The sequence below is a fragment of the Trachinotus anak genome, unplaced genomic scaffold, assembly GCF_046630095.1.
Source record: "Trachinotus anak isolate AG129_WGS33_773 ecotype Australia unplaced genomic scaffold, CSIRO_AGI_Tana_v1 ptg000007l, whole genome shotgun sequence".
NCBI lineage: Eukaryota > Metazoa > Chordata > Actinopteri > Carangiformes > Carangidae > Trachinotus > Trachinotus anak.
The window spans coordinates 24,922,784-24,944,679 of record NW_027273858.1 but is presented as its reverse complement, the minus strand read 5'-3'; the positions used below and the strand labels follow the sequence as shown (position 1 = coordinate 24,944,679).

At 41.8% G+C, this 21,896-nt stretch overlaps 1 protein-coding gene across 1 annotated transcript; it reads left to right on the top strand.

Moving 5' to 3' along the window:
• Positions 1–13,665: 13,665 nt before the first annotated feature.
• On the top strand, positions 13,666–21,830 carry fam98a (family with sequence similarity 98 member A). The gene is made up of 8 exons (XM_071481585.1): positions 13,666–13,837; positions 15,168–15,316; positions 15,664–15,798; positions 17,799–17,980; positions 18,270–18,350; positions 18,442–18,558; positions 19,281–19,448; positions 20,486–21,830. The coding sequence occupies exons 1-8, from the start codon at positions 13,800–13,802 to the stop codon at positions 21,149–21,151; spliced, it is 1,536 nt and encodes a 511-aa protein (XP_071337686.1). The 5' UTR covers positions 13,666–13,799; the 3' UTR covers positions 21,152–21,830.
• The last annotated feature ends 66 nt before the right edge of the window (positions 21,831–21,896 follow it).

Sequence of the window (21,896 nt, the reverse complement as noted above, 5' to 3'; positions counted from 1 at the left end):
TTGTGAACAAAATAATCATCAGTGTCTCCATTTGAGGTGATCAGAGCTGGATTCTCATTCAACTGTGGCTTCCGATGCATTCAGTGGATTTTGTCAGTTAAGACTGCCCCAACAAGTAGCACTTACTAAGTTCAACAGACATGTCAATGCTCTAGTCAGGGTAATAGTAGTGACTTACAGAAAATTCTCAAAATGTTTTACTTCCAAAAGCATAATGTTCTAGAATGGTTGTCCAAATGAATTTGTGGAAGCAAACAGGGGTCTCTGAAATCAGCAACACTGCCCCAACAAATAGCACTCACTGCTTTCATAACTCATGTCTGTGCTTGTGTTATGGTAATGCTGGTGTCAAATTGATGTACTTTGTCATGTGAATGTTATGCAAGCTGGTAGTCTGTAGAAGAGCTGAAGAACTCACAACCAGGACAACCCCAAAGAGAAGCACTTATGAACCATAAAAATCATCAGTGTCTCAATTTGAAGTGATCAGAGCTAGATTCTCATTTGATTGTGGCTTCCAATGCATTCAGTGGATTTTGTCAGTTAAGAATGCCCCAACAAGAAGCACTTACTGAATTCACTAGACAAGTCAATGCTCCAGTTGGGGTAATAGTAGTGACTTACAGAAAATTCTCAAAATGTTTTCTTCAACCATTTTCTTGAATGGCTGTCCTGATAAATTCTTTGAGGGGAAAGAGGGACTTCTGAGGTCAGCAACACTACCCCAACAAATAGCACTTATTGCTTTCATGACTCAAGTCTGTGCTTGTGTTAGAGTAATGCTGGTGTCAAATTGATGTACTTTGTCATGTGAATGTTATTTATACTGGTAGTCTGTAGAAGATCTGAAGAACTTACAACCAGGACAACCCCAAAGAGAAGCACTTGGGAACAAAATAATCATCAGTGTCTCCATTTGAGGTGATCAGAGCTGGATTCTCATTCAACTGTGGCTTCCGATGCATTCAGTGGATTTTGTCAGTTAAGACTGCCCCAACAAGTAGCACTTACTAAGTTCAACAGACATGTCAATGCTCTAGTCAGGGTAATAGTAGTGACTTACAGAAAATTCTCAAAATGTTTTACTTCCAAAAGCATAATGTTCTAGAATGGTTGTCCAAATGAATTTGTGGAAGCAAACAGGGGTCTCTGAAATCAGCAACACTGCCCCAACAAATAGCACTTACTGCTTTCATAACTCATGTCTGTGCTTGTGTTAGGGTAATGCTGGTGTCAAATTGATGTACTTTGTCATGTGAATGTTATTTATACTGGTAGTCTGTAGAAGATATGAAGAACTTACAACCAGGACAACCCCAAAGAGAAGCACTTGTGAACAAAATAATCATCAGTGTCTCCATTTGAGGTGATCAGAGCTGGATTCTCATTCAACTGTGGCTTCCGATGCATTCAGTGGATTTTGTCAGTTAAGACTGCCCCAACAAGTAGCACTTACTAAGTTCAACAGACATGTCAATGCTCTAGTCAGGGTAATAGTAGTGACTTACAGAAAATTCTCAAAATGTTTTACTTCCAAAAGCATAATGTTCTAGAATGGTTGTCCAAATGAATTTGTGGAAGCAAACAGGGGTCTCTGAAATCAGCAACACTGCCCCAACAAATAGCACTTACTGCTTTCGTAACTCATGTCTGTGCTTGTGTTATGGTAATGCTGGTGTCAAATTGATGTACTTTGTCATGTGAATGTTATGCAAGCTGGTAGTCTGTAGAAGAGCTGAAGAACTCACAACCAGGACAACCCCAAAGAGAAGCACTTATGAACCAAAAAAATCATCAGTGTCTCAATTTGAAGTGATCAGAGCTAGATTCTCATTTGATTGTGGCTTCCAATGCATTCAGTGGATTTTGTCAGTTAAGAATGCCCCAACAAGAAGCACTTACTGAATTCACTAGACAAGTCAATGCTCCAGTTGGGGTAATAGTAGTGACTTACAGAAAATTCTCAAAATGTTTTCTTCAACCATTTTCTTGAATGGCTGTCCTGATAAATTCTTTGAGGGGAAAGAGGGACTTCTGAGGTCAGCAACACTACCCCAACAAATAGCACTTACTGCTTTCATAACTCAAGTCTGTGCTTGTGTTAGAGTAATGCTGGTGTCAAATTGATGTACTTTGTCATGTGAATGTTATGTATATTAGGGTAATGCTGGTGAGAAAATAATGCACTATGTAAACTGGCAGTCTCTTAATGTTTTAATTAGAATTGTACCTTTGCTATGGTCCAGATGATTATTTGTGGCATCTTCGTGTTGTGTCTCTGTTGCAGTGGATATTCTTTCAGAAATGTTCCCTTCTTAAATTTGACTGAAGCCACTCCCAACTCACTCCACCTTCTTTTTCAGGAAGTTTCAACGGTCTTGATAATGGTTGGCAACTAATCACACATTTTGTACTTGATGAACAGACAACAATCATCTCAAATTCATGAGCACCATTAGCAGTTGATGAGAGGACAGTTGGACTCCAATGAATTTCCATTATTCAACTAACTGCCACATGATATTCTGCAGTTACAGCTCAAAACAATTCAGTATCTCAAAACAATTCAAAGAAATGCAACATTGGGTATCATTGCATAGCTATAAAAACAATGAACCAAAGAAGAGCTACGTGTAGGAAATAGGTAACACTAAACAACACACCACCTGCATAGCACTTTCCTCTGTTCTTTCCAAGGGGTGTGTGTAAAGTTGAGTGTCATACTGAGGTTTTGAAATTCACCTTCATTACACAAACCTAAAGTTCCAGAGGTCAGAGCTGGATTCTCATTCCATTGTGTCTTCCAATGCATTCAGTGGATGGTAGATAGATTCTTTGAGGGAAAAGAGGGACTTCTGAGGTCAGCAACACTACCCCAACAAATAGCACTTACTGCTTTCATGACTCAAGTCTGTGCTTGTGTTAGGGTAATGCTGGTGTCAAATTGATGTACTTTGTCATGTGAATGTTATTTATACTGGTAGTCTATAGAAGAGCTGAAGAACTTACAACCAGGACAACCCCAAAGAGAAGCACTTGTGAACAAAATAATCATCAGTGTCTCCATTTGAGGTGATCAGAGCTGGATTCTCATTCAACTGTGGCTTCCGATGCATTCAGTGGATTTTGTCAGTTAAGACTGCCCCAACAAGTAGCACTTACTAAGTTCAACAGACATGTCAATGCTCTAGTCAGGGTAATAGTAGTGACTTACAGAAAATTCTCAAAATGTTTTACTTCCAAAAGCATAATGTTCTAGAATGGTTGTCCAAATGAATTTGTGGAAGCAAACAGGGGTCTCTGAAATCAGCAACACTACCCCAACAAATAGCACTTACTGCTTTCATGACTCAAGTCTGTGCTTGTGTTGGGGTAATGCCGGTGTCAAATTGATGTACTTTGTCATGTGAATGTTATGCAAGCTGGTAGTCTGTAGAAGAGCTGAAGAACTCACAACCAGGACAACCCCAAAGAGAAGCACTTATGAACCAAAAAAATCATCAGTGTCTCCATTTGAAGTGATCAGAGCTGGATTCTCATTAAACTGTGGCTTCCGATGCATTCAGTGGATTTTGTCAGTTAAGACTGCCCCAACAAGTAGCACTTACTAATTTCAACAGACATGTCAATGCTCTAGTCAGGGTAATAGTAGTGACTTACAGAAAATTCTCAAAATGTTTTCTTCAACCATTTTCTTGAATGGCTGTCCTGATAAATTCTTTGAGGGGAAAGAGGGACTTCTGAGGTCAGCAACACTACCCCAACAAATAGCACTTACTGCTTTCATAACTCAAGTCTGTGCTTGTGTTAGAGTAATGCTGGTGTCAAATTGATGTACTTTGTCATGTGAATGTTATGTATATTAGGGTAATGCTGGTGAGAAAATAATGCACTATGTAAACTGGCAGTCTCTTAATGTTTTAATTAGAATTGTACCTTTGCTATGGTCCAGATGATTATTTGTGGCATCTTCGTGTTGTGTCTCTGTTGCAGTGGATATTCTTTCAGAAATGTTCCCTTCTTAAATTTGACTGAAGCCACTCCCAACTCACTCCACCTTCTTTTTCAGGAAGTTTCAACGGTCTTGATAATGGTTGGCAACTAATCACACATTTTGTACTTGATGAACAGACAACAATCATCCCAAATTCATGAGCACCATTAGCAGTTGATGAGAGGACAGTTGGACTCCAATGAATTTCCATTATTCAACTAACTGCCACATGATATTCTGCAGTTACAGCTCAAAACAATTCAGTATCTCAAAACAATTCAAAGAAATGCAACATTGGGTTAAGACTTCCCCAACAAGTAGCACTTACTAAGTTCAACAGACATGTCAATGCTCTAGTCGGGGTAATAGTAGTGACTTACAGAAAATTCTCAAAATGTTTTCTTCAACCACCATTGTGTTCTTGAATGGCTTCCCTGATAGATTCTTTGAGGGAAAAGGGACTTCTGAGATCAGCAACACTTCCCCAACAAATAGCACTTACTGCGTTCATAACTCAAGTCTGTGCTTGTGTTGGGGTATTGTTGGTGTCAAATTGATGTTCTTTGTCATGTGAATGTTATGCATACTGGTAGTCTGTAGAATAGCTGAAGAACTCACAACCAGGACAACCCCAAAGAGAAGCACTTGTGAACTGAAAAATCATCATTGTCTCCATTTGAGGTGATCAGAGCTGGATTCTCATTCAACTGTGGCTTCCGATGCATTCAGTGGATTTTGTCAGTTAAGACTGCCCCAACAAGTAGCACTTACTAAGTTCAACAGACATGTCAATGCTCTAGTCAGGGTAATAGTAGTGACTTACAGAAAATTCTCAAAATGTTTTACTTCCAAAAGCATAATGTTCTAGAATGGTTGTCCAAATGAATTTGTGGAAGCAAACAGGGGTCTCTGAAATCAGCAACACTGCCCCAACAAATAGCACTTACTGCTTTCATAACTCATGTCTGTGCTTGTGTTATGGTAATGCTGGTGTCAAATTGATGTACTTTGTCATGTGAATGTTATGCAAGCTGGTAGTCTGTAGAAGAGCTGAAGAACTCACAACCAGGACAACCCCAAAGAGAAGCACTTATGAACCAAAAAAATCATCAGTGTCTCAATTTGAAGTGATCAGAGCTAGATTCTCATTTGATTGTGGCTTCCAATGCATTCAGTGGATTTTGTCAGTTAAGAATGCCCCAACAAGAAGCACTTACTGAATTCACTAGACAAGTCAATGCTCCAGTTGGGCTAATAGTAGTGACTTACAGAAAATTCTCAAAATGTTTTCTTCAACCATTTTCTTGAATGGCTGTCCTGATAAATTCTTTGAGGGGAAAGAGGGACTTCTGAGGTCAGCAACACTACCCCAACAAATAGCACTTACTGCTTTCATAACTCAAGTCTGTGCTTGTGTTAGAGTAATGCTGGTGTCAAATTGATGTACTTTGTCATGTGAATGTTATGTATATTAGGGTAATGCTGGTGAGAAAATAATGCACTATGTAAACTGGCAGTCTCTTAATGTTTTAATTAGAATTGTACCTTTGCTATGGTCCAGATGATTATTTGTGGCATCTTCGTGTTGTGTCTCTGTTGCAGTGGATATTCTTTCAGAAATGTTCCCTTCTTAAATTTGACTGAAGCCACTCCCAACTCACTCCACCTTCTTTTTCAGGAAGTTTCAACGGTCTTGATAATGGTTGGCAACTAATCACACATTTTGTACTTGATGAACAGACAACAATCATCTCAAATTCATGAGCACCATTAGCAGTTGATGAGAGGACAGTTGGACTCCAATGAATTTCCATTATTCAACTAACTGCCACATGATATTCTGCAGTTACAGCTCAAAACAATTCAGTATCTCAAAACAATTCAAAGAAATGCAACATTGGGTATCATTGCATAGCTATAAAAACAATGAACCAAAGAAGAGCTACGTGTAGGAAATAGGTAACACTAAACAACACACCACCTGCATAGCACTTTCCTCTGTTCTTTCCAAGGGGTGTGTGTAAAGTTGAGTGTCATACTGAGGTTTTGAAATTCACCTTCATTACACAAACCTAAAGTTCCAGAGGTCAGAGCTGGATTCTCATTCCATTGTGTCTTCCAATGCATTCAGTGGATGGTAGATAGATTCTTTGAGGGAAAAGAGGGACTTCTGAGGTCAGCAACACTACCCCAACAAATAGCACTTACTGCTTTCATGACTCAAGTCTGTGCTTGTGTTAGGGTAATGCTGGTGTCAAATTGATGTACTTTGTCATGTGAATGTTATTTATACTGGTAGTCTATAGAAGAGCTGAAGAACTTACAACCAGGACAACCCCAAAGAGAAGCACTTGTGAACAAAATAATCATCAGTGTCTCCATTTGAGGTGATCAGAGCTGGATTCTCATTCAACTGTGGCTTCCGATGCATTCAGTGGATTTTGTCAGTTAAGACTGCCCCAACAAGTAGCACTTACTAAGTTCAACAGACATGTCAATGCTCTAGTCAGGGTAATAGTAGTGACTTACAGAAAATTCTCAAAATGTTTTACTTCCAAAAGCATAATGTTCTAGAATGGTTGTCCAAATGAATTTGTGGAAGCAAACAGGGGTCTCTGAAATCAGCAACACTGCCCCAACAAATAGCACTTACTGCTTTCATGACTCAAGTCTGTGCTTGTGTTGGGGTAATGCCGGTGTCAAATTGATGTACTTTGTCATGTGAATGTTATGCAAGCTGGTAGTCTGTAGAAGAGCTGAAGAACTCACAACCAGGACAACCCCAAAGAGAAGCACTTATGAACCAAAAAAATCATCAGTGTCTCCATTTGAAGTGATCAGAGCTGGATTCTCATTAAACTGTGGCTTCCGATGCATTCAGTGGATTTTGTCAGTTAAGACTGCCCCAACAAGTAGCACTTACTAATTTCAACAGACATGTCAATGCTCTAGTCAGGGTAATAGTAGTGACTTACAGAAAATTCTCAAAATGTTTTCTTCAACCATTTTCTTGAATGGCTGTCCTGATAAATTCTTTGAGGGGAAAGAGGGACTTCTGAGGTCAGCAACACTACCCCAACAAATAGCACTTACTGCTTTCATAACTCAAGTCTGTGCTTGTGTTAGAGTAATGCTGGTGTCAAATTGATGTACTTTGTCATGTGAATGTTATGTATATTAGGGTAATGCTGGTGAGAAAATAATGCACTATGTAAACTGGCAGTCTCTTAATGTTTTAATTAGAATTGTACCTTTGCTATGGTCCAGATGATTATTTGTGGCATCTTCGTGTTGTGTCTCTGTTGCAGTGGATATTCTTTCAGAAATGTTCCCTTCTTAAATTTGACTGAAGCCACTCCCAACTCACTCCACCTTCTTTTTCAGGAAGTTTCAACGGTCTTGATAATGGTTGGCAACTAATCACACATTTTGTACTTGATGAACAGACAACAATCATCCCAAATTCATGAGCACCATTAGCAGTTGATGAGAGGACAGTTGGACTCCAATGAATTTCCATTATTCAACTAACTGCCACATGATATTCTGCAGTTACAGCTCAAAACAATTCAGTATCTCAAAACAATTCAAAGAAATGCAACATTGGGTTAAGACTTCCCCAACAAGTAGCACTTACTAAGTTCAACAGACATGTCAATGCTCTAGTCGGGGTAATAGTAGTGACTTACAGAAAATTCTCAAAATGTTTTCTTCAACCACCATTGTGTTCTTGAATGGCTTTCCTGATAGATTCTTTGAGGGAAAAGGGACTTCTGAGATCAGCAACACTTCCCCAACAAATAGCACTTACTGCGTTCATAACTCAAGTCTGTGCTTGTGTTGGGGTATTGTTGGTGTCAAATTGATGTTCTTTGTCATGTGAATGTTATGCATACTGGTAGTCTGTAGAATAGCTGAAGAACTCACAACCAGGACAACCCCAAAGAGAAGCACTTGTGAACTGAAAAATCATCAGTGTCTCCATTTGAGGTGATCAGAGCTGGATTCTCACTCGATTGTGCCTTCCAATGCATTTAGTGGATTTTGTCAGTTAAGACTGCCCCAACAAGTAGCACTTACTGAGTTCAACAGACAAGTCAAGTTATTTTGTTGCATCATTCAGATAGTTCTTGGAGGGCTGAAGCGAAATAGTTTCAATGTCACTTCAGCTTTCACGCCATGCTGCAAGCAAATGTCACAGGAAGCAGAGAACCTCTTATAAGGTAATCATGGAGACTGGATTCTGTGGACCTTTCAGTAATAGTGGTGATGTTAACAAATACATCTAACTGGACCTTGTGAAATTTAATTAGAATATGAAAAAAAAATCAAGAAAAAATTAAACTTTTTGAGAGCAGTGGGGGAGGGGCTCTTGTGGCTCATGTCGGGCTTCATATCCACGACATGGCAAGTCTCAAGTTTCATCCTTTCACACAGCCACCAGAAGGATACAGGCTGTAATTTGAAGCTCTTCCATGTTTGAGAGAGTAGATGTAGGGTAGGAGGTAAACAGAAAAAATGACTCTCTCTCTCTCTCTCTCTCGATTTGAAAATATGTACTGTCATAATACATTTGGTCTGAACCCAGTGTTATACTTGAATGTGAATTAAAACTTCAACTTCAACTTGCTATCAAAACTTACTCCTGTAATCCTACAGTTGATATAAAAACAAAAGTGCCACTGATTTAAGACAGAACTTTGAATAAATGAGAATTCAGCATTCCTGAGCAGAGCTGGGAAGAGGTGCAACATATCGAAATATTTAAAACAATTTTTAAGATTAGCAGTGAATTTACCTCCGAACAAACTGCAGCATCCTTGCAGCATCTTGTTATTGTAAGTTGAAAATTGAAAACAATAAGTGAAACAATGTCATACATTGGTTTAAGGGCGCTGTCCAGGCATTTTTATGGTATTGCGATTGGCTAGAACACACCCAATGACTAATGCTCTATAAGCCTCACTTACCGAGCAGTAAAATAAAGATTAAAAAATACTAAACCCTAGGGAAATTCAAAAAGTTCAGTAACAGTTGCAGACTAGCTGATAAGGTCAGGTTGCACTCAACATCAACTGGAGTGGCAGATATCTGTAGAATATATACAATAGTATCTAAATTAAGAATTCATTTTGCATACAGTCATAGTAGACATAAAAAATAATGCTAAACAAACCTTACATCAGCAAGGAGTATCAGGCCTTCTGCTCTCTCATCAAAGCCATCAGCAGCTGGATGATGCAAGAGTCTACTCCCCATCTTCAACCTGGGAGATGACAAACTGCACATCTCTCTTCTTTGCTTTTGCACTGAAATATTTGTCCATTCCTTGTCCACATTCTTCAATAGATAGCTCCAAGGCATGGAACATACTAATGCCAGTTTGTAACTCAACCTGACAGTAGGTACTCTTTTGGGTAAAAAGGCAAGGTCACTGTATTCTTCAATATTCATTGGAGTCTGATGGATTTGGTCATGCTGAAGACAGGACGTTGTTTTTATGAGGTTTAAAACTTCTGCCCTCTCACCACCATGAATACCTTCCTAATTTGCAGGACATTTATTGTATATTAATTATTCAGAATTAATCATAAATTACCTATCAGCATGTTAACAAAAAATGCAGCAGTCTCCTCCACATAGCCAAGTTCTGTCATTGTCATGAACCTAATGTGTTTGTAATTTCCACAGTCTGACCTTCAATAAGCCAAGAGGAGTTGTAGCCACTGCAACAGTTGTTTGCCAGAAGTTAGCCCATAATTACCTTTCCCGCTACCTGTAAAGTGCAGTGTTTGTTGTTTCTTAAAAATATATGGGTAGTTACCAACATGAAAATGGGCCCTTCTTTAAGCCATATCCAAAGCTTCATTCAACAAACCTCCGACATTCCTTCCTCTAAATCTTTCAAATATCCACTCACACCATGACTTTCTGCATCCTTATGATCATTGCCCTGTTTCCAGTTTTCACCACCGGTCCAACTCGATGTGCAGTCTCCACCTATGGTTCAGATTAGAGTTTGTCTTTGAACAGTTGCTTAAAGAGGGAGTTCATGTAATTTGTGTGATTTCCCTTTTTAATGTCTTTAGTTACTCCAAACACTCATAAACTGTATTTTCTGCTAGGGCTGTCCAGCCTCTCTGCCCTTTCTTTTAGTTCATTATTCCTCTTGTGGAGTAACTCATGTGCTGTCTCCAGTTTAGTAATCTGACTGTCCATTCAGCATAATGTGTCTCCCACATTTCCAATTGTTCAATTGCACACAGATACATCCTCCTTTAAAGCCTTTAACTGTGGTTTTAGTTTGTCTGTCAACACATAAATATAGTAACAACAGAACATGTGTTTTATGTTTGTGACACAATCAAACACTTAGGAAAATCCTCATATGATTTTCTCAGCTTTAAAACCATAAATATAGATTCCTGCTCTTTCAAATCCAGTTAGGAGTCATCATGAAGAACAAGCATATTGAATTTCTAGTTAACAACATCATCATATCAAAATACTATATTCCCTTCCATTGTGTAAAACACTAAAAATGTATTTTCTCTATTTAACAAAAGTATAAAATTGTCATGACAGGAAATTCTGTGTCTGAATATCATTTATTCTGACCTCTTGTTCAGTTCATTATTTTTGATTTAATTATTACTTTAATGGCTCAACTTTCTCTACTCCTTTCATGTTTCTTTTTTCAACTTTCAAGGTTTGCCTTGTTTTTTCGGTTAGACAGGGAGGATTTAGCGTCCATGTAAATGCAGTCAGATTCTTTCAGCACGGTGGTTGTTTTTTCCTAAGTCTTTGTGATTTCTCCTTCACATCTTTCCCTCACCTCATGATGTTTTCAAGGATCAAGGAAAAGTGGTTAGGAAAGTAGATTATTTTGACTTTTCAACCGCAACCTTGGATTTCCATAAGATGCTTTCCTCCAATGCATTCAGTTGCTATTGTTAGTTATAACTGCAACAACAAACATCACTTTCAGAAAGTTAGACAACAATTCAAATTGATGCACTTAGCCAGCACAGACACTTACAGTCGACTAGACTACAATGACTTTTTTTTGATGCAACTTATTGCATCAGTAAAACACTAACAAGATTATCACACATTCTTACCTAATGATATTTCATATGTTTAGCCATATCTTCAAGACCTGGTTTGTAGTGGTTGCATCCTTTTCGACTGGACTGCAACGGCAAGGGCAGCCTTATAATGTCTGTGACTGACTGACTTACTGATAGAATTGAGGGATAGTTCCACCATTGGTCAGCTAAATGCCATGTGACTGAGTTGGGAGGGGTCTGCATTATTTAGCAGCTTGTCCTTTATCCTTTATCCTATCCCTTGTCCTTTATACTGTATAAAAAGTTTCTCCGTTTCAAATGAATTAATTGTTAAAATAGCCATGTTGTGTGCTTATTTAGACTATCAAGTTGTGATTAAATTATTTTAAATAAATATTTAGGTACATATTCCTTTATTTTAGAGATTTCTTTTTGTAAATACAGTGAAAATATTGTGACCCAGTCACTCCCAATACTCTAATGTTCTACCTAAAAACATCACATAGACACAGTACTTTCTTAAGTTTTATAACAATACTAATGTGTTTTTATTGTTTGTAGAAGTGGTTTTGTTATGGCAATCAGCCCAGTGGAGCAGGCCATGGTTCTCCCTCACCTCTGCCTCCCTCTCCAGTAAACTACGTAGAGTTCAGTCCTGCAGCTCCGTCCACCTGCTCACTGTTTCTGTGTTTGTGTAACTCTGCGGACTGTGGTACAAGAGTATAGCTCCCAGTGCCGCTACCAGTACAGCTACCAGTGTAGCTCCCAGTGCAGCTTTCAGTGCAGCTCCCAGTACAGCTCCGTGTGCAGCTCCCAGTGCTGCTCCCTGTACAGTTCTCAGTGGATCCAGTTTGAAAGCATAAGCAGTAGGCAGAAGACAACAAGAATCTGTTGTACAGCTTTGTTTTCTGGTCCTCAGAGTCGGTGTGATCACCTCAGATCTGCAGAATTTTATCACAGAAAGATTCAGTGAAGGAAACTAAACTGAAACTAAAATTCACATCTGTCTGCTGCTGTATTTACTGCTGTACCGTCCAGGTTTTCTTCACAAACTAATAAAATCATCATTGAGTCTGTAACTGAATTGTGTAAATAACAAATAGAAGATAATATTACAAAATTATATAAATATAATTTATGTGTATGCGTTTCTATTCAATGTATTCTTCTATAAATCACCATAATTAATCTATCCTCTGTTTACTACATGATTCTTGTAAAGTGTGACACAGGCTACATGTGATGGTGTCTCCAGATGGGTTTTGGTGGACCAGTCCTCGGGCCCACTCCGCTCCTGTGTCATGTGATCAAATGAACTGAAATCAGTGCCTCAGAGTGTGATTGTATGAATCAATCTCTTAATTTTTGGGGGATATTAGTCCCTTGAGATTTTAATACCAATATTAAAAACTCTCTTCCTCTTCCCTGCAGTTCCTGAGCAGCTGAAACCAGAGTAACTCAGTAGACTATAACAAGAGGTGTAGCTCTAAGCCCCTGGTCAGCATCCACACACGGTTCAGACAGGCACCAGACAATGTGCTAAGTTAGCAACACTGCAGACTGTAAACACCCCTGATAGAACCTGTTTGCCCAAAAACTCCAACTCAGTGATGTGGCATTCAGCTGACCAGTGGTGGAAATATGATCAGTCAGTCAGTCAGTCAGGGAGTAACATGACCATAGGATCATATGGCTCAACATTATTACAATGTGTGATGAGGAGAGAGGGGAGGTAGTACTCTAAAAGAACCAAAACATAAAGTCTTTGGAAGACATAGTGATAAGTAGGGTTGTGAACGATAAACTGATGCGACCGGATATTCGGTTCAACAAGTGAGAGATACGGCTGCATCGGTAGCAGCCTCCTCAATCGATATGAATTATCAATGAATTCCTAGATGAATCGGTTATAGAGTCATGGATCGGGTATCGCAAGACTTTGAATCAGTCATAGACCAAGCCTTTAGAACCAGCAGGTCCAATCTCTTTGTGTTCTGGTCTGACCTGCTGCTGCCCAAGCAGACCACAGCAGACAAGAGGACACTCTCCACCACTGACTGATAAAACATGTGCAGCATTTCACTGCAGATGTCAAAGCACCTGAGTTTCCTGAGGAAAAACAGCCGGCTCTGTGTGGGGGTAGAAGGGAACCTGGCAGCTGATAGGGCAGCTAAAAGGCACTGGGGGGGGACATAGATGTGAGAGTACTCACTGGGACACAAGAATACAAATCCATTATCAAAAGAAACATATCAGCTCTGTGTCAGAAAGAAGGGGTGTCATTATGTTACTATACAGAGCAGTGTAAAGACAGAACATTGTTGTAGAGAGGGAGACAAACTGTGGCTGGGGTGAGACTTAGTAAAGATGGACAAGCATGGAGATGGGATGTGTGAAACATGCAACATGCAACAAACTGTGATGGAGAGCAAATGTTAGATGTAAGAAAGAGAAAAGCTGCATTCTGCAGTATTGTGCCTGAGCATAAAGAGTGTGCTTCTGAAGAAGAAGAAGAAGAAGAAGCAGAAGAAGAAGAAGAAGAAGCAGCCGCCTTTCTGCCGCTTCAGCCCCTCCTCCAGTAGGTGGTGGTAGAGGCGTCCGAGCTGATTTGACAAGCTTCAGTGAACACACTGAGAACGCCACAGAAGAAGAGAAGTAAAACGTGTATCAGCTGAGCTGGCTGATGAGAAAACCCTGTTTTACAGTACGTGGCTTCTCGACATCATCGTAGTGGGATGGAGAATGACATCCTTGTCTCTCTGGAAGATTTAGGGTGAGTTGAAAATCTACATGTGCCTGACCCGTTGTGAACAGGATGTGCGGACACTGGCTCTCCAGTGACCAAGCCTTATCTGTCTCTCCCATGTTAGCCAGCGCAGTGTAGCTTGCTTTAGCTAAACGGCTAATTTGCCTTTTGTAAGAAACGTTTGTGTGACAGTGTCGAGCTTCTCCCCGGTGAATGTGCTTCATCGCGGTGTGTCTACACGGTGTGTCAGCGCTGACGGACCCGTGCGGGCTCGTTTTCTGAGCTGAGCCATGAGCTGCGTCAGCAAAGCTGCTCCCGTCATGATTCATCAGGTCAACACATTCCTGTCTGTTCACCGGGGTCAGACCCGGTTTCTGTGGAGCATGTACGTGTGAAATAACCAAGACCTCCAGATAAGTAAATAACGAGGTTTTAAAATGTGGTTGGTTGGTGCTTTGCTTGAGTCAACGCTGCCCCTGCACACTAAACCACTGAGAGGGTGAAGGTTTGATGCGCTGTGTCGTCATCTTTTTCTCTTGCTTTAAATCTCTATAAATGGAACAGATGGTTTGTCAGATGTTCAAGAAAATAACTGCATGAAACTCTGGGTTTGGACCAGTATCGGATGTGAGCCATGTTCACATCTCACCTGAGAGTCTGCAGCTCACCGGTCTCTGTGTGTGTGTGTGTGACATCAGAGCTCAACCGTCTGTGTGTGTTGCTTAAGACTGCTGTTGACAGGATTATCAGAATAAAATTGTGCCTGATGTTAACAAGCACATGAGTTGGACAAGCTGTGGCTAACTGACTTTATGAATAATGTTTGTGTATCAGTGACGGAGTAACACTCTGCACACTGTGCAGAGGGAGGGAGATCATTTAAAATGTGAACTAAGAATGACAGTAAACTTGAGGTTTGATCCCATAACTTCAGTTGCTGTGGGAGGTTCTTTCACCTACAGTGATGAAGCTGTTAAATAAGATGACATGTCTGAGCAACACAAAGCAAATTAGATGAGGTTTGAAATATTTCATTAAATCCTAACCCTTCATATCCACCACCACTGCTGGTCTGCAGCAGGTCAACAATGCATAATTTATTTTCTTTCACTCTTTATCATAGTAACCAAGGTTTGACAGAAAACAAACCAGATCCTACTGGGAACACAAGTGGAGAGTGTTTGTTTGAGATGGGTAGAAATACCGCAACACCTCAGCTTACGTAGGAATATGTCTCTGCTGCCCAAACCGAAATCTAAACCTATAACCACCACCTTGCAGCTGAACTGATGATAGAGGGAAAGGTCTGTGGCTCAGTTTGACTAATACGGTTTGGTGTGTGTGTGTGTGTCTGCAGGTACCAGGGCCCTCTGTTGGAGGAAGGAGCTCTGGACTCTGCCGTGAGTGGAGGAGCAGCTTCACCAGAGTTTACTAAGCTCTGTGCCTGGATTGTCTCAGAGCTCCGACTCTACTGCAAGTTGGACGAGAATGTCCACGCCACAAACTGTGAGACATGTTAACATCATTCAGTGAAGTCGCTCCTGACAGAGAACTAAGAGACAGAAGAGTCGCTCAGAAAATTATTTGACTTGTATCATTTCCTTTTCTTGTTGATAACAATAAAATATATGCTTAATTATCTTAAATGACACAGGCTTTTGCTCACGTTCTGTTGGTAATGAAGTCATTCGGTTTAACTGGATATTTCTGAATGGCGTGTTTCTGGTGGAGGTTTACCAGGCTGTTGCCAACATAACCTGCAGTATCGCTTTGAGTATGTGTGAGATCTGACCAGGCTATTGGTCTTTGTCATGACATCAGGTCTGATGCGTTTGTTCTTCCACCCCTCCCAGGTCCGAGTGAGGCAGAGGGCTTCCAGTTGGAGATGAGTGGTCTGCTGTCAGAGCTGGCATGTCCTTACTCTGTCCTCACCAGTGGAGATGTCACCCAGAGGCTTCTCAGCAGGACAGACTGTCTGCTGCTGCTCAGTAAGACAACAGTGACATCTTTAATTAAACAGGTGTTGCTGCATCCGTGGCCCTGTACATGGATTGTTGTGCAACAGTATTATGAAGTGCTGTACTGGGACACAGCATCTACTCACCACTAGATGGCAGCATAAGCAGCCTGTGTGCACTCACTTTTCCCATTCTGCACGACATGACAGTGACACAGCTGTTGTCAGTTACACCTCATTCAGGCTGATGCAGGTTAAGTGTCAGGTCTACCTGAACAGGTCAGCCAGCGTCAACTGAGCCTCCTTCAGCCACAGTTCAGACCTGGGTCAGACATAGGTTAGACCAAAGTCAGACCAGGGTCAGATGCTGCCAAGTTTGGTGAATTGTTGTTGACACAAGGAATAGCAACTAATGAAATGATACTGACGTCTTAACGTCATTAAACCAATCTACTGAAAAGAGAGGGAGAGCACGTGTGTGGGCGATCAACAGAGAAGAGCCAGAAGTGAAACTGAAACTCGACTTTTCTCTGCTGAATAGTTCTGTGTAGCCCTCAGGTTTATCAGTAAGGTGTTTGAATGTCAGTCCAGACTGGGGTCTCTGACACTGGGGAGGGGGTGAAACTGTCTCAAGAATGGGTCCAACAGGTGGAATGCAGGTTGTCCTCGCCTGCATCATATGAGTGACAGAGCTTTAAGACACATGGACCAGTTGATTTGTCTGTGACTTTCATGTGTCGCTGTTGCGTTGAAATGTAGGTTGTACCTTTGCTGCTTTATTTTATCAGCAAGCTAACTCTGACACTGCCTCAGTGAGTCACTCATTCAGATGAAGACATGTTCATGTTCCTCTTCTGCTCCACAAACAGCCACACTTTCTCCTGACCCTCAGTCCACATATCAGACTGACTCAGGTTTTGGTTGCTGTTGGTCCTTATTTTTCATCAGCTTGTGTAGATTAATATTCCATCCTCAGACTACAGCCTGGAACAGAGCTCTTACAGACACAACAGTTTGTGTATCCAGTGTTTATGTATCACCCATGTGAGAGGATTCTTTCAAACAGAAGGTTAATGTAACTGTACTTTATGTCATCAGGTTTGGTGACCTCATTTTAATTACTATATAGCTCCACCAGAGTAGATGTTAATTACTGATAACTGAAAGCACCTGAGTGTTTAGGGCCTTTACAGCAGACACTCTGGGTATCACAGGAGAATGTAGTTCATCCCATTAATGATGCCTCTGGACCTGTAGTCTTCCAGTGAACAAACGTTTACAATGCCCAGACCCTGGATAAGCCACCAGTCTATGACAGTGGCTATATCCTAATCCTGGGGCCCACATCCTTCAGGGGCCACATCCTTCAGAGGATCTGGTCTACGAAGGCATGGCCTACGTAGCCATCATAGACTGTGAAGGCTGAACTGAAATAAGATGGTCTGGTCTTTGTGTCACCAGCTGTTCCCGCACTTACTGTTGTGTTGCAAAGTGCAGCTCCTGTTGCCTAGCAGCCTTGACACACATCACCTTTTTTCACAGTAACTTGAGGTTTTAAGGTCCTTGGTTTTAACAGTTGTACTGTTAGCTTCATTACCGACACGCAATGAATCCTGGGAGTTGTTGGACCATGAAGGATCCACCGGTTGGAGCCTTCCAAGGATCCACCTGTTGGACCCTTCATGGTCCAGGTAAAGAAGGACAGACTTGAAGGAGCCTCTGAACTGGGACAATCTGGTCTCCGTGACACAGTCGGTCTTTAAACGCAGACTCTGACGGACGAGACCCTGAACTGAGACACAGCTGGTTTGTGGGCCTCATCAAACACAACTGGATTTAATAAGTCTTATTAGTCTAATTCCTGGTGATTTTTTGTCACTTTCATTGACAAATCAACTGTTTGATCCAGATTTCTCAAGTTTCTCTTATTTAACTCTGGAAACAACTAACACAGGTTTAAGTGTGACTTTCTGAAACCTGAGTGTCCTTTAGCAGGAATCAAAATTTAACCAAATCCACTTCCTCTGCCAGCCTTTCTGGTATCTGAGTTGGAGGCGTCTCGGATGACCCTGGTTAACAAGCCTCAGAAGAAAGCCCAGGAGTTGGGCAGCCCTGTGTTCCAGGAGCTGAAGGGCATCTGCGTGGCGCTGGGCATGTCTAAGCCTCCCGCCAACATCACCATGTTCCAGTTCTTCAGTGGCATTGAGAAGAAGGTCAGTGGGTTCTGTAACCAATAAGGTTCAACCTGTGTTTAAAACTAGACTTTCTCATTCAACCAAACCCTCAGTGCAGGTGGACTGTTGTGACCCCGACCATCAGATCTGTGGGTAGTTCAACTGCCTTCAAGAGCTGAAAACCACACACAGTTTTGTGATCGTAGTTGTTTGTTCTGATGAAACTATAATGATATGCAGTAGAAGCACACAGCCCCAGTGTCAGAGAACATGTCGTCCTGCTCATGTCACTTTGGTGTCATTCACTGGATGTGTCTGTGTTTGGCAGCTGAAAGAAGCCATAGGTCGAGTTCCACCAAATCATGTCGGAGAGCCTTTGCTGAAGAAGCCGCTTGGACCTGTGCACCTGGTAAACACTGACAAGTGATGAAGTATTACACGATGGAGGAACACTGTAAGTGACTGACTCTTCTCTTCTGCCTGCCCCCTCCTGTCTCCAGGAAAAAATTGAAGCTATAAACCAAGCACTAGTGAATGAGTACGAAGTGAGAAGGAAGATGTTGTTGAAGCGTCTCGATGTGACCGTGCAGTCGTTTGGTTGGTCTGAAAGAGCAAAGGTATGTGGCCACTCTGAACCACTGATGAGACACAGATAATGCCTCTTAAACAGGAAGTCTTGTGTTCAATGTTAGTTAGTCCTCTCTGATCTATTCAGTAATGGCACAGTGACATATAACACACTGACATTATCAGCACCACCACACAGGAGAAGCTCTGTTGAATCAGCTCCCCCTTCCCCAGGTATTCGGCTGCAGTCAACATGATCCCTGACTGTGATATTCAGTGTTACACACACAACTTCCTGCCTCTGTACTGTGGAATAGACAGCAGCATCCTCTGTTTTACATCACCTCTTATAACAGAAACAGTGTAAACAATCTGAACATACTCAGTTTACTGTAATGTATCTTTTTTTAGAAGCTGGAACTGTAAAAATCTTTTTACTTGTATTTAACACGTGATTCATCAATTATCGAAATAGGTGTTGATTCATTTTCTATCAGTTGACTGATCAGTGAATTGACTAGTTGTTGTAGCTCTAAACATGCTCATATTTATACTGCTTACTCTTACACAGGCACCAACAACCGCCAACAAAGAAGCTTCATGTTACTCAAAGTGTTTAGTGTTGGCCTGAGTTTCCATCATGGTCCATCCCACATAATACATTGATATAACATATAAAGCTTCAGGTGATTGACATTCATGCTCCAAACTAAAACACCTCCACATGTTACACAGTCATACAATATCTGATTGATGTGTTGTGTGTTTACAGACTCAAGCTGAGAAGTTGGCCAAAGTTTACCAGCCTCTTCGTTCTGCTCTCTGCCCCACGAGTAAAATCTCTGTCGCTCATCTTCTGGCTGCTCGACAAGACTTCTCCAAGATCCTCCGAACAAGCAGCGGCAAGATCCGAGAAAAGACGGCCTGTGCAATTAACAAGGTGGGTTCAACACCATGTGCTGGCTTCTGTTTTTAATGTATTCTAAAGATGATTTAATACTGTCTCTGTCTATATGTGTGAACGTCCTGCGCATTGTCTGAGTATTTTGTGTGTGGTGAAAGCTCCAGCTCTTGCAGGTTGTTGAACTAAACATTAACACTACTGATGACTTGTGTATTATCGTCAAAAAAGGCATTAACTTTGTCAGTTTTATCCTGTGCCTCCTCTCAAAGCACTGGTTTATCATTACTATACATTTTTCTTACTGTCAGCAAAACCAACAGAGTGTGAGGGTGTCAGTGTCTGTCAGTGCTGAACCACTCCCCCTCTGTCTGGGGCGCTCAGCCCCCAGCACAGTGTTTCCCATTGAAGACATAGATATTTAACAATGAGCCATAAATACATAGCTTCATTTTTCAAAACAGAAGCAGGAGGAAATAGTGCACTTGTGATAACTGTTAACATGCTAAAATAAGTTTTCAAGTTTTAGATAGAAAGTGGAGATGTTCAGGATGTTGTTTAAAATCTGAGTCCTCCTTCAGGAACCCAGCCGAGGAACCGAAGCACTGGCGTATGTCAAATTTAGTTTTAGGGCCCTCTCCTTAAGTCTGTGACTCCTGCCCTATAGTGGTCTCTAAGTCAAAGCTATAACAAAAGATGCTGTCTGGTGACATGATGAAGCAGTGTGGGATCATGGGAGTTATAGTCTCCTCCTGGTCTGGATCCTTCAGTGTCAGTGGTTCAGGAGGTTTTGACCTGGAGCTGAATTCTCCAGAGTCTCCTCTCCACACTGACACATGAGCAGAGAGGATATGATGTCACTGACAGGTGACAAATGAAACGGAGCGTTACCTGGATTAAAGTCACAGATTTCTCTGTTCGAGAATGATAGGTAATATATGAACACAACTCAACAACATGTAGAACAGAAGTGTGGTTGATTTTAGATGTTTAATGAGGAGAAGGTTTAACATGTCACGTTGAATGACTGATAGAAACAACTGAGCATCTCCTTAAACCTTTCTCCTCCTCCTCAGGTTCTAATGGGCCGAGTGCCCGATAGGGGAGGCCGACCCTGTGAGATTGAGCCCCCACCACCAGAGATGCCCACCTGGCAGAAGCGTCAGGATGCTCCCCAGGGTGGAGGACACTATGGTGGAGGTGGGCACGGAGGTGGCAGGGGGGGCTATGATCAGTACTCCCAAGGTGGCCGCGGAGGCTACGAGAGAGGACATGGAGACAGGGGAGGTAGAGGAGGAGGAGGCGGCAGAGGCGGGAAGGTGCAGGGAGGCTGGGGGGACGGAGGTGGAGGAGGGAGGGGCAGTTACAACCAGAGCCACTATCAGGATGCAGGAGGTCATCATGGGGGAGGAGGGAGGGGTGGTTATGGAGGAGGAGGGAACAACCAAGGGAGCTTCCAGGAACCCGGGTATCATGGAGGAGGAGGGGGGGGGGGTGGAGGAGGTGGAGGAGGTGGGTACCATGACAGTTATCACCAAGATGGAGGCTGGCATCACGAGAGAGGCGGGGGTCGAGGAGGACGGGGGGGTAGGGGGAGGGGAGGTCGAGGAGGAGGAGGAGGCTGGGGAGGGAGAGGGGGGCAGAATTTTAACCAAGGAGGACAATTTGAACAGTTCTTCCAGCACGGCGGGCAGCACTACAACCAGGCTGGTTTCAGTCAGGGCCGACACTACACAAGTTGAAGACACAGTGAGGCACTGCAGCAGAGTCCACACTGACAGCGACCTCGTCTCATGTATGAATGGATTTCAATGCCTTATCATCCTCCCTTCAGTTTCCAGCATGGTTCAAAGATGACTGAACTGTTACACGAGGACACACACACAGACATACTGCACACACTCCACACACTCACTGTAGACTGGTCTGGAACTATTGTTTCACTACAGAGGGCAGTCCCTTTAATTTCTCATCCTGGTGTTAATGTTTTCTTTGCTTCCTGAATGTTTAGACCAACAGCTTGTCATGGAGTTGGACTCTGCTGCTGTTTGACCTCAGTGTGCCACTAAATTAGCCTTATATTGGACATTTGTTTGACAGACAGGAAAGGTTCCTCAGATTTCAGTGTTGATGTACCTGCTGTGTGTCTGACACAGGCAGACATGACTGACATAGGAATTATTACATGTGTAATTCTTGAAATTCTTCTAGTTAAATTGAATTTGACAGGTACTTGAAAAAGAGCTTCATCTTTCCAGTCTCGGGTTTGTTTCAGTAGATTTGACTGGAATCTCCTTTGTTACTTATTCAAAAGATGTCACCTTGAACTGCTCTTGGAAGATTGTGTGTACACAGATTGGACATTGGAAGGTTTGCATGGATGTGTAAATAAGCAATAAAACCTGAAATGACAATATAATCGTTTTCATTCACTGGTCTGATTATCTGAGTCACTGTGAAATGCTGTTTAGGTTACAGGTAGTTTTG

Coding starts and splice junctions, on each gene's coding strand:
- fam98a (XM_071481585.1), top strand. CDS start 13,800: ATGGAGAATGACATCCTTGTCTCTCTGGAAGATTTAGG. Junction 18,559..19,280: donor GTTGGTCTGAAAGAGCAAAG/GTATGTGGCCAC, acceptor GTGTGTTTACAG/ACTCAAGCTGAGAAGTTGGC. Junction 19,449..20,485: donor CGGCCTGTGCAATTAACAAG/GTGGGTTCAACA, acceptor CCTCCTCCTCAG/GTTCTAATGGGCCGAGTGCC.